Genomic DNA, 16,649 nt, shown 5'->3' with positions numbered 1-16,649 from the left:
TATGCATAACAAATTGAAGTATTGATCGATGTATCTAATGACTAACGCGCGCAACATGAAAGCACAGAAGAAGAAACAACTGGAGAGCTTTGTTTTATCCACTGAAGCAGTTTGTTTATACTAGGCTAGTATTCTGGAAAAGTAGGGGAGGACATTTTGAATTTTCTGTTCATTCACTTACCTGCTATGGAATTAGACGTTTTCCATGAAAATATGCGCAGTCAGTAAACAGAAAAGTTTATTCGATCAGAGAATTTGGTGCTCACTAAGGAATCAGAGACCCGCCATGTACAATGCAATCTTAAATATTTTTATCCGTGATGTAGTCACTATACTACAGTGCATTTGATTGCATTCATTTGTGGGACGGATATCATCATTTGTTCAATGGCAATGAGACAGCAAAATAGCAGTTGCCACGTGTACATCGTACGTAACCAGTTTGAGCAGCCCCACGCTTCTGTTTTGACTACTTCATGCATCAGACACGCTTCTATTTCCTTCTAAGATTTCGGATGACGGTAGACAAGCAGTCGGACCTCTCCTAAGGAGACCACTCAAACTGGCCGGCCTAGGGTTGCTTGGCAAGTGGTCCTTGCAAGATCAGTCCACATAACAGAAGTTTCAAATTTTGGGTCATAGCCTGTCCCGGCAGTTGTCGTAAAGGTTCTCAAACTCATTGATAGTTCATCAAGTTTAACCAAGGAAATCATGAATGTGGCGCTGTTTGGATTTCTGATCTTAATTAGCTTAGATTTTTACGGTTATATTTCTCCGTTTTATCTTTAGTTTTAGTTTCGATTGAGAAGATACATCAAACACTGAGATGGCCGCACTTTAATTTCCTCGAATTACTAGATGTGTCCTTGGATAATGCGTTTTGCGGATTTATGCTTTCATCTATGTATCAAACAAGACTGATCGTGTTTGACCACATTTCCAAACACCTCGAAGCTCGTCCAGAAATACTCCGCTACGCGTTGCGTTTTCAACTCTCTTTTCGCTGTTTGGAAATGTGGTCAAACACGGTCTTCAGTCTTTGATATATTAAGTAAATGAAAACATAACCCCTCAAAAACGCGTTATCCAAGGACACATCTAGTAATTCGAGGAGATTAATGTGCGACGATCTCATCTTACAGATGCAGAACTACCAGTGTCACGATGAACCAACAATCGCTCGTGAACATGGGATACGAGAAATGAAATGTTCCCGGAAAGTGGTCTAGTGTGAGAGGTCGGTTTCTGAGAAGTGGTCGCTCGTTGGAGGTCAGAAATAAAAGAAAATTCGAAGGTAAAAACTAATAGCAAATTTAAAACCACAAGTCCAAAATTACAACGTCGTCGCAGATAGATTACGTGAGATCGACGCTTGCAGCGAGTTCCAACTGTAGGCTTATATTAGAGATAAGAGACCCTGGGAAGGAGATTGTAGTGATTTGTGAGGGGAAATTTTGGCATTTTGGAGAAATGTCCGCTTACCAAAGGTGGTCGCTTATGAGTGGTTGCAACTAAGGAGGTTCTCTGAAATTAGTTCTCGTTTCACAGTTGAAGAGGTTATTCGCTTCTGATCAAAAGTGTATTTCAAACAAAATATAGGGCAAAGTCAGGAAGACTTCCCGTTGCAGGCAGTACAATTAGAACAGCTAAACATCAATCAGGTCGACAAAACAAAGTTACTTAAACAAGTTTTATTGTTTTAAAATTGCAAAAGAACTTTTAAAAACGATTTTACATGTAGAACTGGCTAACTGGAACGTGTGACAACCACCAAACAGGTACAGTACAACATGAAAAACATCTCCTATGTTAAGGAAGACAACTGCAACGACACGTTTACTACCATTTCACCATCATCAGTGATTTCTACCAAGAGGGTGAAGAGTAAGAGTTAATAGTCCTTATTAAGCGTTATTCCCAAGGTAATCTCTCTCAAGTGATTTTTAGATCGCATCCGACTTCAGAAATACCAGGGTTGTCTAGAAGCAATCCAATCCCGTGACGCGGATAAGCTGACATTATTCGCGGAACGACTGGAAAGGACACCATAGCTAAAGAATAATTTGAGATGGATTACCATGGGAATACTCTTTTGCCCTTTATCCGCTCTGGTTTCTGCTTATCTTTGCCTTTTTGCTTGAAGCCAAAACCACTCCAACGCGGTCACATGGGCTAGAGTGGACCTCAGCCAACAGGCCATATTCGTATTCTTGACACTGTACTGGAACGAGCTTGCAATGGAGGTTCATACGGGAGAATATCATTAAAAAGAGATTAACGTTATTTGCATTTGAAAAAGGCTCCCCACATTAGCTTCAGTTACAAGCTGGTTCCAGTCCAATATCCAGAATACGAATACGGCGGCGGCCTGTTCAAATTCTTTCGATTTTCAAAATAGATTCTAGTGTAAATGAGAACTGACGAGAAAGTCTCGTTTCCAAGTCTCTTGTGGATGAGCAAACGAGAGATCTGGGAACGAGAGTACTGCCGAGGCTATAAACTTCTACCAACGACTGTGAAAGAGCTCTCACAAACACACTTCAACAACTCTTTTTAAAAGATCTTCCCCAAAATTAGTCTTGAAAGATCCGTAATGTTTTGTCACACATAGTGTAATATATTCTACTTTGAAAATGGCGCAATAAAAATAGATCTCTTCTTTGTATTTACATATTTTGTTGTAAAAGTTTCAATTTGTAATTTCAATCCTATCATCTGAATGAAATAAATCTATTTTACTTCATAGTGAAGCTTGTTTAAAAATTCTTCAACATTAAGATCTGAAGGGAAATTGATGCTGTCCGCTTTGGTCTTGGATCTCTGAAAAAAACGAAAACCACAAATTAAGTTAACACTTGATCTTACTGCATGACTCATTGCTTGTTTTATATATATATTTTAAAACACTTACATACGTACATGTATTAATTTCATATTTTATTAATTATTAGATAAGTAATCATAGTTAGGTGTCCCCAATTAGTATACATTGTATGCTACCAACTTCGACACGTTAATAAAGTACTTAGCTTCTTAGCTCAGCTTTCTTAGCTTAATTAACATTTCTAATCTCTAAAAGTACAAAAATATTTACAATCGAGGTCTGCTTGATCAATTTAGTTTAGACTCCAACAAATTTTCGCAAGAACTCTTCTAACAAACTTTTATGCGGCAATCTTGCGGTTTTTTTTTTTTATTTTACCGTTTATTGCGCGTGTGTTCCGTGTGTTTAATTAATTGATCATGTCATCTTGCCTTAGCAAGATGTTCTTGAGTTTGATTTTATACCACACTTAAATTTAGCAAAACAAACCTTCGAAGGTCGAGATGACGATTTGGTCTTCTTTTCCTAGAAAAAAAATGGTGTCAAAAGCACTGATTACGATCTGGCAAGCAAGACTTCTCAGCTAAAATCTCTTACAGTCCGCCTTGCCTGGAAGCAATAATAAGCAACTAAAGTCAAACGCAAGTAAACGTACAAAGGCAGTCACGACTAGTTTAGGGCTAGCTCCTGGCTGGCTAAAAGCAACATAATTTGATCTGTTTAGTCCATTTTGAACAAACCTACTTTTTGCATGAATTTCAGTAATCATTCCCTCAAGTTAATCAAGAGTTGGTACGATCAAACATAGAAGGTGGCCAAAAAAGATCCCGAATGTTGCTCTCGCGTGATTGAGAATAAGTTGTTTTAAAAGTTGCTACTCTGGAAAACACTCATTTACCTTTTCCTTTTGCAATGAATCTCTTCGCCTTTTCCTTCTTGGCTTTGGCGACCCTTGTGCTTCTGTCTCGCTACTCGTTCGTGTTTGTGAGAAGCCTGCGGAATTTTCCTTCATCGGCTCCCTACATCCCTGATTCATGATTACCAAAGTAGTGGTACCTCCATTCTTGTTTTCCGGCGATTTCGGCAAACATCCTGAAACAGTTGCATTGTCCCTCCAGCCCTTCTCTAATGGCCCAGTGCTGGGTGACTTACAAACCAAAGAAATGTCATCCTTGTGCTTTTCACCGAGAATTATCGCGCTGTCTTTAGATAAATTCACATTCTGTTTAGACTTGTCCTTTAGAGGTTGCTGTCCACGCACTAACTCTGAATTTGAGAGAGCAGTGATTTTTTCAAAACTTTGAGCGTTTTCTTTCCTGAGCTGGGTTACGCTTTGAATAGATGCTACATTTCGTGGTTCGTTCTTCTCTGTGTTTGCATGCTGTACTGCTAGTGACTGCAACAGATTAGAAGCTTGCAGGGATAATGAGCTTACAGGTGCCTGCGTGACACCTGAGTCAATTGCCGGCGTGACAACTGCGTCAGTTGCCTGCGTGACAACTGCATCAGTAGATGAGGTTCGCGTTCCAGTTGATTCGCGGGCATTCTGTTCTTGACTAGTTTGCGAATTACTAGAGCTGGTGGTTGAACTGACCACCGATGAGTCTGTGAAATGGCCAGGGATAACAGCTTGAGTAGATCCTGTTAATGATAAACTTGAAACGGCGAGGCTGGCAGGGAATGCGGGATTACTATTGGCTCCAATGGCAAGATTGACAGATGGAGAGGGAATTGGGCATGCGATTGGGTTCATTAAACCGCCAGCTGAAGGGGCGACAGTTGTGTGTTGGGGTGTGAGATTACCAGGAACCGGGGTGAAAACAGAACCTGCACTGCTAGGAATGAAAGGTGACAAGACCTGAACTGAACCACGAGTGGAAAAGTTGACAGCGGCAGAGGTCATACAAGATGAGTGGTTGTGATTGACCGGGACAGGACAATTCCCCAAGCTGGTATTATTGCAAGGTGACGAAGGGTGGCTCGTAACTGCACTGGTGAAATTGACGGGGTAATTAAGTGAGTTGACAAGCGTGACAAGTGAAGTGGAAGGGTCCAAACTTGGATTGGTGCAAGTGACTGTTTGCGGCACAGGTCCAGCAGATGGTCTGACCAGGTTACCAGGCAACGTAGATGGTGTGGTGGTCTGACTACATTCACTGATAGGTGAACGAGTTGGTAAAGTGCCGCAGCTGACCACATTGTAAGGTTGAGTGTTGTGGCAAGCTCTTGGGACCACAAAACTAACAGGGGAGGGGATGGTGTTACTTGAGTGGTTGAATGCACTGTCACAGTTGGGCAATGGTGGACCAATGCCTGAATAAACGTTTGTAGCAATAGTTGAGGGTGACACAGCTTGCGTATTTCTGTAACCTACAGCAGCGTTAGATGATGGTGTTGATTTACTGGCTTCCAAATGTCTCTTGTTGCCCCCTCCTCCTTTCTTGGTTAATGGTGCTTTGCTTTGTTGATCCGTTACAGTTTTCTGCTTGGCTCCCTTCTTACTCTTGCTCCCTTTCCTTGGACCTCTCTTAACTGGTTCCAGTCCCTTGTCTATATTAAAATCAAGTGCTCGTACATAAGGAAACGTTGATGTGATAAGACCAGCCTTGCTGGGTAAGGAATCCATACGGGGTTGTTTGTCATTTGCAGACTGTTCTTGAACAGAATGTGTTTTCTTTGGCGGGGTTACTGGATTTCGCTTCCCCGAGGTTAGTACACTTGCAGAACGATCCAGCTGTGATTGTGAATGAGGGGGAATTTTCTGAGGGCTTCCTGCCAGTAACAGCAACGCATCTGTCACAATACTGGTAGCTGAGGGAAAAAAAAATTATGTATCAGATATCAATTTCTAGCTATTCGTGTTACACCAATCAGCACTGCAGTGAACCTCACGAGCACTCTGGAAAAGGGTTATGTGGTAGGATGTAATTCTAATTTTTACGTTTAAAGAAAAAAAAACATGGTGTGTGACCACTCCAGTGAAAGCTATTGAGCAGTACTTTCGTGTGGTACTGTTTACTACGCAAGGTGGTTCTAACTTTTAAGTTTGTGGATGAAACACTAATGTGTGACCATTCAAATGAAAGCTAATGAGAAGTACTTTCACAAGGGATTTTCACTTCAAAGTATTTTCACATTTCATCATAGATCCTTGCTCGTTTGTAAAACTAACATATCAGATATTTATCACGCCAACCAGAAATCTACACAAACCTGACAAGTGCAAATCAGAGGCAGATGAAGACCTTGGAGTTTCCAGCTGCTGGTCTGATGCTGTTGGCAGCATGGGGGTGATCTCTGTTCCTGAAACAGAGTCACACTCCTCGGGAAATGGCGGGGCTTCAAGACTATCTGCTGGAAAAAAAAAAATGTTATTCAAAGGAGCTACATAACGGTTTGCGCATCTTGAAAAGGTAAGCCTGAATTTTCATAGTTTTTCGTTTGTAATCCATGTTAATCTTCTCCATCCTTAACCATCCTTGTTCCTTTATGGTTTATTATTATCTCTTTGGTGTTTTTCTATCTCAGTAAACTACTATTTTGTAGGCTTCCTTCAATTTAAGGTTATTTCGTACTTGGCAAAAATAAGTCAAAATGCCTTGACTGAGCTCCTTTAATCTCAAATGTACTGACAGTCAAATGAGCAACTAGAGAATTAACTTATCACTTATCGGTATTGTCAGTGCATAGAGCTACTTAGCTGTAGTTTGAATAAATGGCACATCATAAAATGTAATATGTGCTGTGGCACTTGTTTAAGTAAACACGTTACCAGCAAGGTTAATACCAGAGGAAGAAACACAAGAAGTAGATTTTTCAGGCTGGCATGATCCAGCAGAGGTCTCTGGCAACACTGTACTGGCATTTGAGTCTGCTGTGGAATTTGCGGCTGAAGGTAAAGCATCTAGAGCATCTGTTAAAATGGCAAGAGGTCTTGATTAGGTAAATTACTGGGATAAGAAAAAAAGATGAAGTCTGACCACAGTGGGATGAAAGATACTTGGGTTATCTTTAATCCTCTATGTACTATCATCAGGTACAAGCCTTGACGGATTACTGATCTGGCATTTCACTGCATTTTCTGGAACATGAAATCTCTTGAGAGGAGTTTGCTCTTCCAAGCAATGGGATGCTATTCCATTCCAGCTAAACGCCTTCAGTTAGTTAACTCCCTTCCCCCTCTCCCCTCCCAGCATGTTTATCAGGTTATTCAAACAATTTAATTTGTCCATACCAACTTGTACCCCAGTCTCCTGCATAGAGAAAGGCACTGTGAGAGTAAGGGCATAGGTGGAACTCAACCTAAGAACCCAGCACAAGGACGCCAGCGAGTGCTCAAACTTGGACCAATCACCTCAAAAGACATTTCACAAACTACTAGGTCAATGCAGCTTCCTTGGCCTGCGTAGTTGACAGGATTTGTGGGCGAGTGATTTTTGGTGGCAGAGCCTCCATTTTATTCCTACACAGGCAAAAGAGTGAATATGTGAGTGGCAAAGCTGCTGGACTCCTCACCAATCCTCTTGCAGTTTTGCTACTCTTTACTGCCAAAACAAAGGCACTTGCCTGCAAAATCCAACCAGCTACGCAGGCTACGGTAAAAAGAGAAGAGTACAATAAATGAAGCTTACCAAGTCCAAAGAATGAGAATAGTACATCAAATGCTGGGTCTCCCTGCATAAGATCCATGATTTCTTTCACAGGAATATCACCTCCAGTACCCTAGAGATTAAGAAAATGTATAGCAACATCTCAGACCAGAGCATGCTTAACATGTACATGTATGTTTATTACAGAAAGAAAAGAAGCAGCAAATGTAACCATCTACCTGATTTGATGCCATTAACATGTCGTCACTGCTGGCCTCTGTTGTTGTCAAGCTCTGCGTGGTGTCAGAGGGGGGTTCATCACTAACAGGATGCTGTCGAGTGCTACAAGACAAACCTCTCTATTATAAACAATACGACTCACCAGGGTGTGTGCTTTCATGATTTAAAGAGTGAGCTCTCATCCACACAGAAATTACTTACGTCATAGAGTACACACTTTCAATATTTTCATCGAATGATCGCTTTTGCCCCTACACAATGGGTATAGTCAAGAGGCTACACTATTTGTCAGACAATGTACAGCAAAAAATACCACTTCTCAGTCATTATACGGCTGAGACATTATTGCTGAATGAGCATTGCATGGACATTTAGCAGGTAGTGTTACAGATTAAAGTTTTTCTACACTGAAAAGATTATCACTTCAACAAAGTTAATTTATTTCCATATTCTCACCTCCCAACTACTTTGTTGATATTTTCTGCCAGTCTCTCATGCAACAGAGGAGTGCTGAGTAATGTGCCAAGGAATGATTGCTAGAGTAACAAAAGACACTCAGTAAAATTGAGAAATTTCTGCAAAGTTATTCTTTAAAATCTTCAGGAGTGACCAACACATTAGTTCTCATCAGAACGTCAATGCAACATGAAAGAACACAAGTCAAAGAATAGTATTAACTTCCCAAACTAACAACCCTCATTACTTTCAGATTAAGTGGGATTCCAGGGGGTCATAATGTTTATGGGGACCTCTACTAATGTGTAGCTAAAATGTGTACCACGTGTGGGTTGATCCATCTTGATAAAATAAATATGTTCCCACGGAGGGGGCACATTTTGAAAAGAAGTTGTGTTACGTCAAACAGAGTAGTATATTGCCTTTGTAATAAGGGCCATCTATGAAGAATATCAGATCATTTGGTTCAGCCTGTTGTATTTGATAATTCCATTGTTTCACATAACAACTCAAAATAATTAAGTTTGAGATTGTCACTTTTGGAAAGTCATTACTTTCAGAGGGTTGTTAGTTACAAAAATTAGCAACAAAGACATTTCATTGTTTAAATGTAATGTAAATGTAAATGTAAATCTTATTTATAGTGGTCAAGCACTTAGCTATACAAGCACTAAGCTTAGCTAGTTTACAGGCATGCCACTGAAACAAAAGAAACAAATATTTCAAATAAACGCAGCATAGTTAAAAATCAGTTGGCTATTTACAAAGCGTGACCAAGGATTTGAACTCAGGACTACTGAGAAACAAGTCCTGCTAGTGGCAGGGTAGAGGCCTTGAATTTGGGACCTCCAGATTTATAACCAGTGCCCTAAACCATTCGGCCACACTGCCTCCTCATTGATAAAAATAAGAAACATAGCCATAGCATTTTCTTTGTTTGAACATATGATCCTGATGTGGGTACAATGGACGACCCCGATCACACCTGGAAAGTGCACAACATCATAAATGTAATGTAAATGTAATGTAAGTGTAAAAGTGTAAATGTAAATTGTTTCTTGTAGATGGTTGCAGCTTTTGGGGATTTACTGCTTTTAAAGCATCATGGTAAGCTAAAGAGTGTATTAACTTTGGGACAATGCCCAGATGCACAGCTGTATATTCTAGGAACTTACTGGAGTTAAAGAATCAGATGAACAAATGAGGTCCATTTCAACCTCAGCAGACTCTGGAACCAGCTTGACAGGTGAGTCATTGACTGTTGACATGCTGCAGAAAAAAACGCAAAATATTATCATATCATCTGCTACTTCATGCAAGATATTAGTTATAATCAATGAAAAAGGTAAGGTAAAGTCTGTACACGAGCCAACTTATCCTGGTTTCTGTAGCATGAAGCGACTAGGAGTATTTCTACTCCCCCCTGGATGGGAGCGTTACCCCCAGCATTAAATCCGTCAGTACCCATTTATACCCCTGGGTGGAGAGAGGCACTGCAGGAGGGAAGTGTCTTGCCCAAGAACACAGCACAATAACCCTGGCCAGGGCTTTGAACCTGGACTACTCAATTCTCACAGTTGATCAATAGCTGCACCATAAACATTTGCCCTGGGACAAAATAAATTAAGTAGACATCTTCATTTAGAAACAATAACATATTATCCACTTACCCAGTTGCTCCTTGAGGAATTCTTTTCTTAGGCTGAATTCTGCAAATGAACAAATTGACTTCATTTTTGAAAAAGCTGGTTAGGAAAGATTTGTCACAGGTGAAGGTAACTGAATGGAGACCAGGTGAGACTTTTTTTTTCTAGAATAATTGTTCCCACAAAGAGTTACAAAGGGGAAATTTTTCTTTTTCAGCATAAATTTTCTAGCATTATAAACTCTGTTTGCAGGCTAAAATAACTGTTGCAGTACCGGCTGTTACAGAATAAGTAAATTCCATGCATTGTTTCACTGCACCTTAGTCCCTTACCCTTTTCGTTTTGGTGATCGTGGATGTAATTCACTTTGGTTCTGATGAGAATGAGATAGTGAATGTTCTTCCACTGTAAGCACTACCTGCTCTTTGATTCTTTCATTGTCGTCTATAGCAATCACAGGAGGAGACTTGTTCTCTGTTCTCCTATCACTGAAGTCTTGATCATTAAGCACACTTCCATCATCCATCCCATCAAACATGTCTTCAGTAATGTCACCATTTCTAGCAAGTTCACTGTTGCTATTACCAATACTAAAAACTCTTGAAGTTACACCAATTGATGTTTTGGCTACCTGGCCTCCTCTACTAACACATGGACTAGTGATTGCCACAGCAGACCCAATAGATCGTACAGTACTTGGGGTTCTGTGTACAGTTACAGGTTCATTGTTGGTAGTCGACTGAATACCATTTAGCGCTACTCTACTAGTACTTGTAAACTGAAGAACTGGAGAGTGATTTTTACTTGATGATTTGAGCAGATCTGGTGGTGAATTAACAGTTGAGAGCCTTGGTAGTGGCAGTTTTTCTGTTGTATTATTTACATTAGGTCTAATAGGATGCTGAGTAGTGGAAGGACTTGATGTTGCAGTTGTAAGATTTTCTTGCGTTCTGGGCAACATCTTTCTTCTTGCACGGGCATTGTTAAACCGCCTAGTGCGTGCTGTTTGAAGAACATAAAAGAGAGTTAATTAAACAACAATATTGTCAGTAAATATTGTTCTTGCTAGTGAAAATACTAAATTTAGAAAATTATGTTTTTATACAGAAGTGTTCGCCCAAAGCTTAAATCAAACCATAAGAAAATATGTGACACAAATACAATCAAACCCTCTCTAATAGCCACCTCTCTATAACTGACACTTTTTTTGTCCCAGTGGACAGTCTATACATTTACTCTTATTTTAACCTTTGTACAATTGCCACCTCCACAACAGCAACAGCCACTAAAACATGCCCCAACTGCCACAGTAACCTCTCAACAATGGACAGTTAATCAATGACTGATAAACTGTGCATACAAGATCCAATTTTTATTGTAAAAGGTTCCAAAACTTGTGCGGTAATGTACGTCGCTGATCTGTTTCTCTTTGGTTCATGTTTAATTGATATATCTTGATTGTGTTATGAAATATACTTATATGCTACAATAGGCTTTTTTTTTTAAATGTTGCTACCCCTGAAAAATGACAGGTGTCATGTTACACCTTTATCTCCCCATAACAGCCAGCTCTCTACAACAGCCACTTTCCTCTGAACTAAATCATTCAACCAACTATGAGCCACTGCCTTGAAGAACCACCACATTCTCAAACCTAACATTCAACGAAACGCATGGCAATCACTTCTTTGATAACTCACTGGACTGACTCATAGATGGCTTTGGTGTGTTTGATGGTATGGTGGCATATCTGCAAACAAAAGGTCAAATAATTATGAAACTATAAAATGTTCCTTTCTATAACTGACTAAAGGATTTGTCATGACTAACATTTGAACCTGACAGATAAAATTTGCTTGTAAAGTGTAGAACAATGTTGAACAATATCCAGTCTAAACTGAAACGTGAATTTGAACTTCCAGCCCAACACGGGGTTGTGTTGGCAAGTGACCTGGTTCACCCAAGCTCATGTGACAAATGGATTCCCACCACATTCACATGAGAAAGAGGCTGTGACAGCATCAATAGCTTGTGATGGCTAAAATGTTGACTCTGCTTTGGTATCTTGTTTCTTATTAAATATTTTATTGAAGATGCCTAAGGCAGCAACTACATTGAATACACTATTCACTAGTGCTAACAGTTCAGTTCTAACAGTTAAGTACATGACTTGTACATTGTAAGATTTTTCTGGTTGCCTGCCTGATGCACTGTTTTTTTTTTTCTTATTTTTTCAAGAAGTAACTTAATCACTGTTATTTAATGTCTTTTTTTTGTTTTGTCTTTTTAGGCCTTTTGCAATTTGAACAGTTAATTTTCTTTACACTGAAGTTGTGGTCAAAATTTTCTTTAATTAAAACACTTACTTCAGTTGTCCAATCACTACATCTAAATCCTTCCAAAGAGACTTTAAGACAGCAGTACTACTTGGTACGCCGTTTTCTCTTCCTGAAAAAAAGAATTCGAAATACATTGCAATGTTGACCCAAAGGACAGTCAAAATTTCCTAAACAAATACCATTTCCATTTATATGAGCTGTCTGCTTATGATCTACCCAGGTGGGATCACCACTTTATCGCGGCAGGATGGTTTGCATGTCCCAGCAATGAGGGTTCATACTAACAAACGTTTCATAAGACCTGATTCTCTCAACTGGGAATAGTCATCCAAGATCGTCTTCAGGTCAGCTGTTAGGAAGACCTATGAAAAGAAAAGGAAAATGTTCTCGGTCACCTGAAACAACTTCAAATGAACAAATTGTGACAGCTTGACAATAACAAACAAATTTCCATAATCCTAAACAATGAAACAACCAAAGTACCACAGAATCCCTCTATAATTATCTCTCTTTCCATGTTCATCCCTCTCTGGACCACTGAAAGACTTGTCTTGTTTGCAAGCAGTTAGGCAAAAAATTCTTTTAACTCAAGAACATGTCAAATTTGAGGAAATTTGCATTTTTTTTTTACATCCTGTGTTGATGAATTGCAGGCTTCAGAATATTCGTACCTTTTTAACAGCAAATTGGAATTTTTCAACTAAAAGTATATATCCTGAAAATCACAAAAAGTTCTCCAGAATAACCTAAGAAAGTGGCCTCACATAAATTTTGGATACACACTTTTAAAATTGTGGTTAAAATAGGCCTGCAAAAAATGTTTCAATCCTACGATCTAATGGAACAGGGATTCTCTTGTTTCATTACATAGATTTCAATTACAGAACTGCAATTTGGGCTCATGCACTCACATGCTCTACCCCAACTAAACCAGCGGTTATGTAGGCTATAAAATTACTGCAACATACATTGTCCAGTTCCTTGTTGTTGTCATGGAAAAGAGAACATTCGTCCTGGAAAGCAGAGCATGTTCTGTAAAGTCCTTCTTGTTTCAAGTAACCTTAATAATTTTGAGAAAGAAAGCAGTAAGAATGTGAGCTTCCACTCAGCAGGCTTACAAAATAGTGTTAACTTGAGACAATAAGAAAAAGCACAGCAACAAAGAACCATGTTGGTGATTATCAAGGGACAAAACTAATTAATTTATGGAAATTAAACTGAACTGTATTATAGATATTGTTCCAACAAACTTTGGCTCGTAACAAATCATTCATCAACTTAAGTAAATAAATATTTTCAATTTAGTGTGAAATGTCAGACATCTTCTTACTCTAATCCTTCAGAGACACAGGCAGAGAAGGACCAGTCCTTCTTGACCCACACCTCTTGGGGATTGGGGTGAGAAGAGGTCTGACTTTACATGACAGGCTTCAGGTTACAAGGTAGTCTAAGTGGCAACTACTGGGCAGGACAGGCTTAGAATGCTTGAATCAGTGTATTAAAGGCATCCTCGGTCGAGTGTCAATTGATTCACTTAATTGACCCAATCAACACTCTTGATCAACACTCGATGGACATCTTGATCAATACTCAGTCGACACTTGATCAACATCTTGAACGAAACCTAATCGACAGTTGGTCAATGGTCGGCCAAGTGTCAATTGAGTGTCAATCAAGTATCAATAAGTGTATCAATTTAGGGTATCAATTCACACTCAACCGCAGATGCCTTTAGTACACGTGATCCAAATGCTTCACATCTCAGACCATAACTATGGTCCATTTGTGTTTGGTCAATAAGTGTATGAAGTTATGACTTGCAATATTTACAAAGGCTATTTACTTTGTTTGATTCTAAGCTATTAAAAATACCTCTTACTGACCAAATTGGAAGCATGTACAGTAAGTTAATGACTGACTTTTTCCCATATCGGTTTATGACCCACACAAAATGCCTGGGCCATAAATCAAAGGGGAAAAATGAAGATCCATAACTTACAGCACACATTACAGATCGAGTAGACAATCTGCTAAAGTAACATCATAGGGTAAACATGTTTACAGCTAAAACCTATTATCTCTACTGTGTGCCTGATGGGTTTGGAAAACTATTTCCAGTTACTTGGATTTAAATGACTGACAAACATCAAAAGTAAAACAAGTTGCTAAGTCATTAGCACTTTTTATACATGACACCAAACGTTTACGAAAATGAAAAGGTTTGCACATACATTTGCTATCAACAAAATTACAGGAAAACTTGGTGATAGACAATGAAACATTTTGGCAACAGAAACAGCTTCAAATGTTAGGGGGCCGTGCAGTAGAATACGGCCACTAAATTAACTAATCACATTGTGTGTAGTACCTAAGAGATATAATAAGAAGGAGCATCAAATGGTCAATTCGAGATTTTGCAGGACAGTGAGGCTCAGTTCAAACATCAAACTTTACATGTGCCAAACCTAATAGCCCCAATTAAGTATATGACAAGATCGATGTTTGAATCAATTAAGTTCAACAGATGCTATTTGGGTCGACCCGGGAATTAAGTTCGACATGGCCAGTTGGTTGGTCAGTTCAACTGTGGAGCGACTCCGATTCAAACGTCGAACTTTTCATGTACCAAACCTAATGCATACATTACAAATACATTAAATAAATTAATTTTTACCCAGAGATCTGCACGTTTCCTACTTTTGTCATACACACACACCTTGTTTTGATCATTTGGAACAAAATAGCGGGAAGAGCGGGATGATATGTGTTCCTATTGCTTCAAGAGCACGAAATATACTTGCCTGATATGCATAAACCACTTCTGCACGTGGTGTTCCGCATTTGAAAACGATGAGACTGTAGCAGGTTGGAAAGCAGCCAGTTTGGTGGCATACTGTGAGTCATGTTTTTGAGAGAAAATGACAAAATAAATGAATCTTGAAGAAATCGACGACAGGAACGAACTGGACGAGGAATTGTGATGTTCCTTTGGGAATAAGTGATAATATCAGGCAAACCAAATTCAAAAATCGTCTTCAGTTGTTTACTGCTGATTGCATTTGGGTCGCCTTCTTCAACTAGTTCTACCCTCCTTTATCGCACTTGCAAGAAAAGCAAGCTCTTCATTTTTACAATTAAATTTTTACCCATTTTTCCGCCATTTTGGTTAGCAATAACCATCGTTTGCAATAGAGTCTCTTTTATTTTTGCAATTAAGTTCAATTAAAGTAGGTTTGACATTTGAATCAACTGCCAAACTTAATTATTTGGGTCGACCCAAGTTGGTATTAGGTTCGGCACATGTAAAGTCCGACGTTTGAACCGGGCCTAAGACTACATGTAAAATCTTTTCTGCAAGCACGGAAAGAGCCTTACAAAAGAAATCAAGAAAGAGCCACAAATAGTAATACCGTGAATCGCATAGCTTTAGAATTTACTTATCAATTAATCGCTGTTTCAGCGTGTTTATCATCGGCTATTTAGCTATTGATTCAGATTTGGAGATTACGTTGACCTTGAATGCTTATCCTGTAAACACTATCACTGCACCGTCCACTTAACCGATCAGTCGATGAGCATGTCTGTGATGAGCACGAAAACAAAATCTGTCAAAACAGGACGTACTGCAAAGCTTGTATTAGCAGGGTATCAAATAAGAGGATGAAAAGAAGTAAGTAAGTCTTAATTTCCACCTAAACCTGTCCACCAGACAACATGAGGCTTAGGAGAGAACAAGATGGTGACGTTTGTCTCATGATGCGGGCGAGCTTATCGTGTAAATACCCTACAGTTTTAAACTTACCAAGTACCAACTTCGCCACTATGCAACCTTCTATCATTATGTGAAAGGATCACACGGATGTAATGCCATAAACAGCAATAAAAATATCAATATTTGGCTGGTACAAGTCGAATTCACTGTGGCTTTCCAAAATCTGTCTTTCGCGCGAAATTTATTGCATACTGCGCATGTCTTGTAGAGAACGACGGAAAAGCCTGCAGACGGACTGCAGGCCCATGTTGTTATTTGGGAAGCGGAACTGAGGTCTGTTTTTTTTTTCTTTCTTTCTTTCTTTCTCTTTTGCCTTTTTTTTTTTTTAATTTTTTGTTTTGCTTCGCTTTAAGCCGAAGGCCTTGGCGGTTAAGAATTTGCGATTTCGGTAGTTTTGAGGTCATTCCTTTACTTTTTAAAAGAGTGCAAAACAATAAGTTGTGGGCCTGAAAGACAGTCAAATTTCACGGTCAACAAAATAATCCAGAAAATAGCGATCTAATGGAAGCAACTTGAATTTTTGTTTAAAAAACCTGATGCCTATGAAAAACCGAGCATTTGCCAAAAGCCACAACACCGGGCGTCCATTAAAATATTAGCGTACAAAGTTGTCTGAATAGAGAGCGGAGAGAGTACAATACAGTGCAATAACCTTGATTTCATTCCGAATTTAAGATAGCAAGATTGCTAATATTTTCTTTTATTTACTGGGCGGGGTTAACACGAAGGTCATATTTTGGCTGGGTATTATGGTTTTAACGCAAATATCTCGTTCACCTTTCG

At 39.2% G+C, this 16,649-nt stretch overlaps 1 protein-coding gene across 5 annotated transcripts; it reads right to left on the bottom strand.

The window, feature by feature from the left end:
• Positions 1-1,676: 1,676 nt before the first annotated feature.
• LOC110064661 (uncharacterized) lies at positions 1,677-16,121 on the bottom strand. Of its 5 annotated transcripts, none has more exons than XM_089283345.1 (17): positions 15,897-16,121; positions 14,896-14,987; positions 13,063-13,154; positions 12,396-12,456; positions 12,122-12,203; positions 11,456-11,505; positions 10,088-10,757; positions 9,780-9,818; positions 9,285-9,378; positions 8,110-8,189; positions 7,653-7,755; positions 7,456-7,546; positions 6,597-6,737; positions 6,038-6,178; positions 3,723-5,635; positions 3,314-3,349; positions 1,677-2,820 (listed from the first exon to the last, which is right to left on the bottom strand). In XM_089283345.1, the coding sequence occupies exons 2-17, from the start codon at positions 14,984-14,986 to the stop codon at positions 2,731-2,733; spliced, it is 3,774 nt and encodes a 1,257-aa protein (XP_089139471.1). In that variant the 5' UTR covers position 14,987; positions 15,897-16,121; the 3' UTR covers positions 1,677-2,730. The 5 variants fall into 5 exon arrangements, with proteins under 5 accessions (XP_089139471.1, XP_089139472.1, XP_089139473.1 ...); XM_089283346.1 differs by having other exon boundaries at positions 6,038-6,175; positions 15,897-16,120; XM_089283347.1 differs by having other exon boundaries at positions 6,612-6,737; positions 15,897-16,120.
• Between the last annotated feature and the right edge of the window lie 528 nt (positions 16,122-16,649).

Source organism: Orbicella faveolata, unplaced genomic scaffold (assembly GCF_042242905.1).
Source record: "Orbicella faveolata isolate gen_17 unplaced genomic scaffold, um_ofav_v1 contig_12, whole genome shotgun sequence".
NCBI lineage: Eukaryota > Metazoa > Cnidaria > Anthozoa > Scleractinia > Merulinidae > Orbicella > Orbicella faveolata.
Note: the sequence above shows the minus strand (reverse complement) of the source record. Positions and strands in the feature narration are given on the sequence as shown.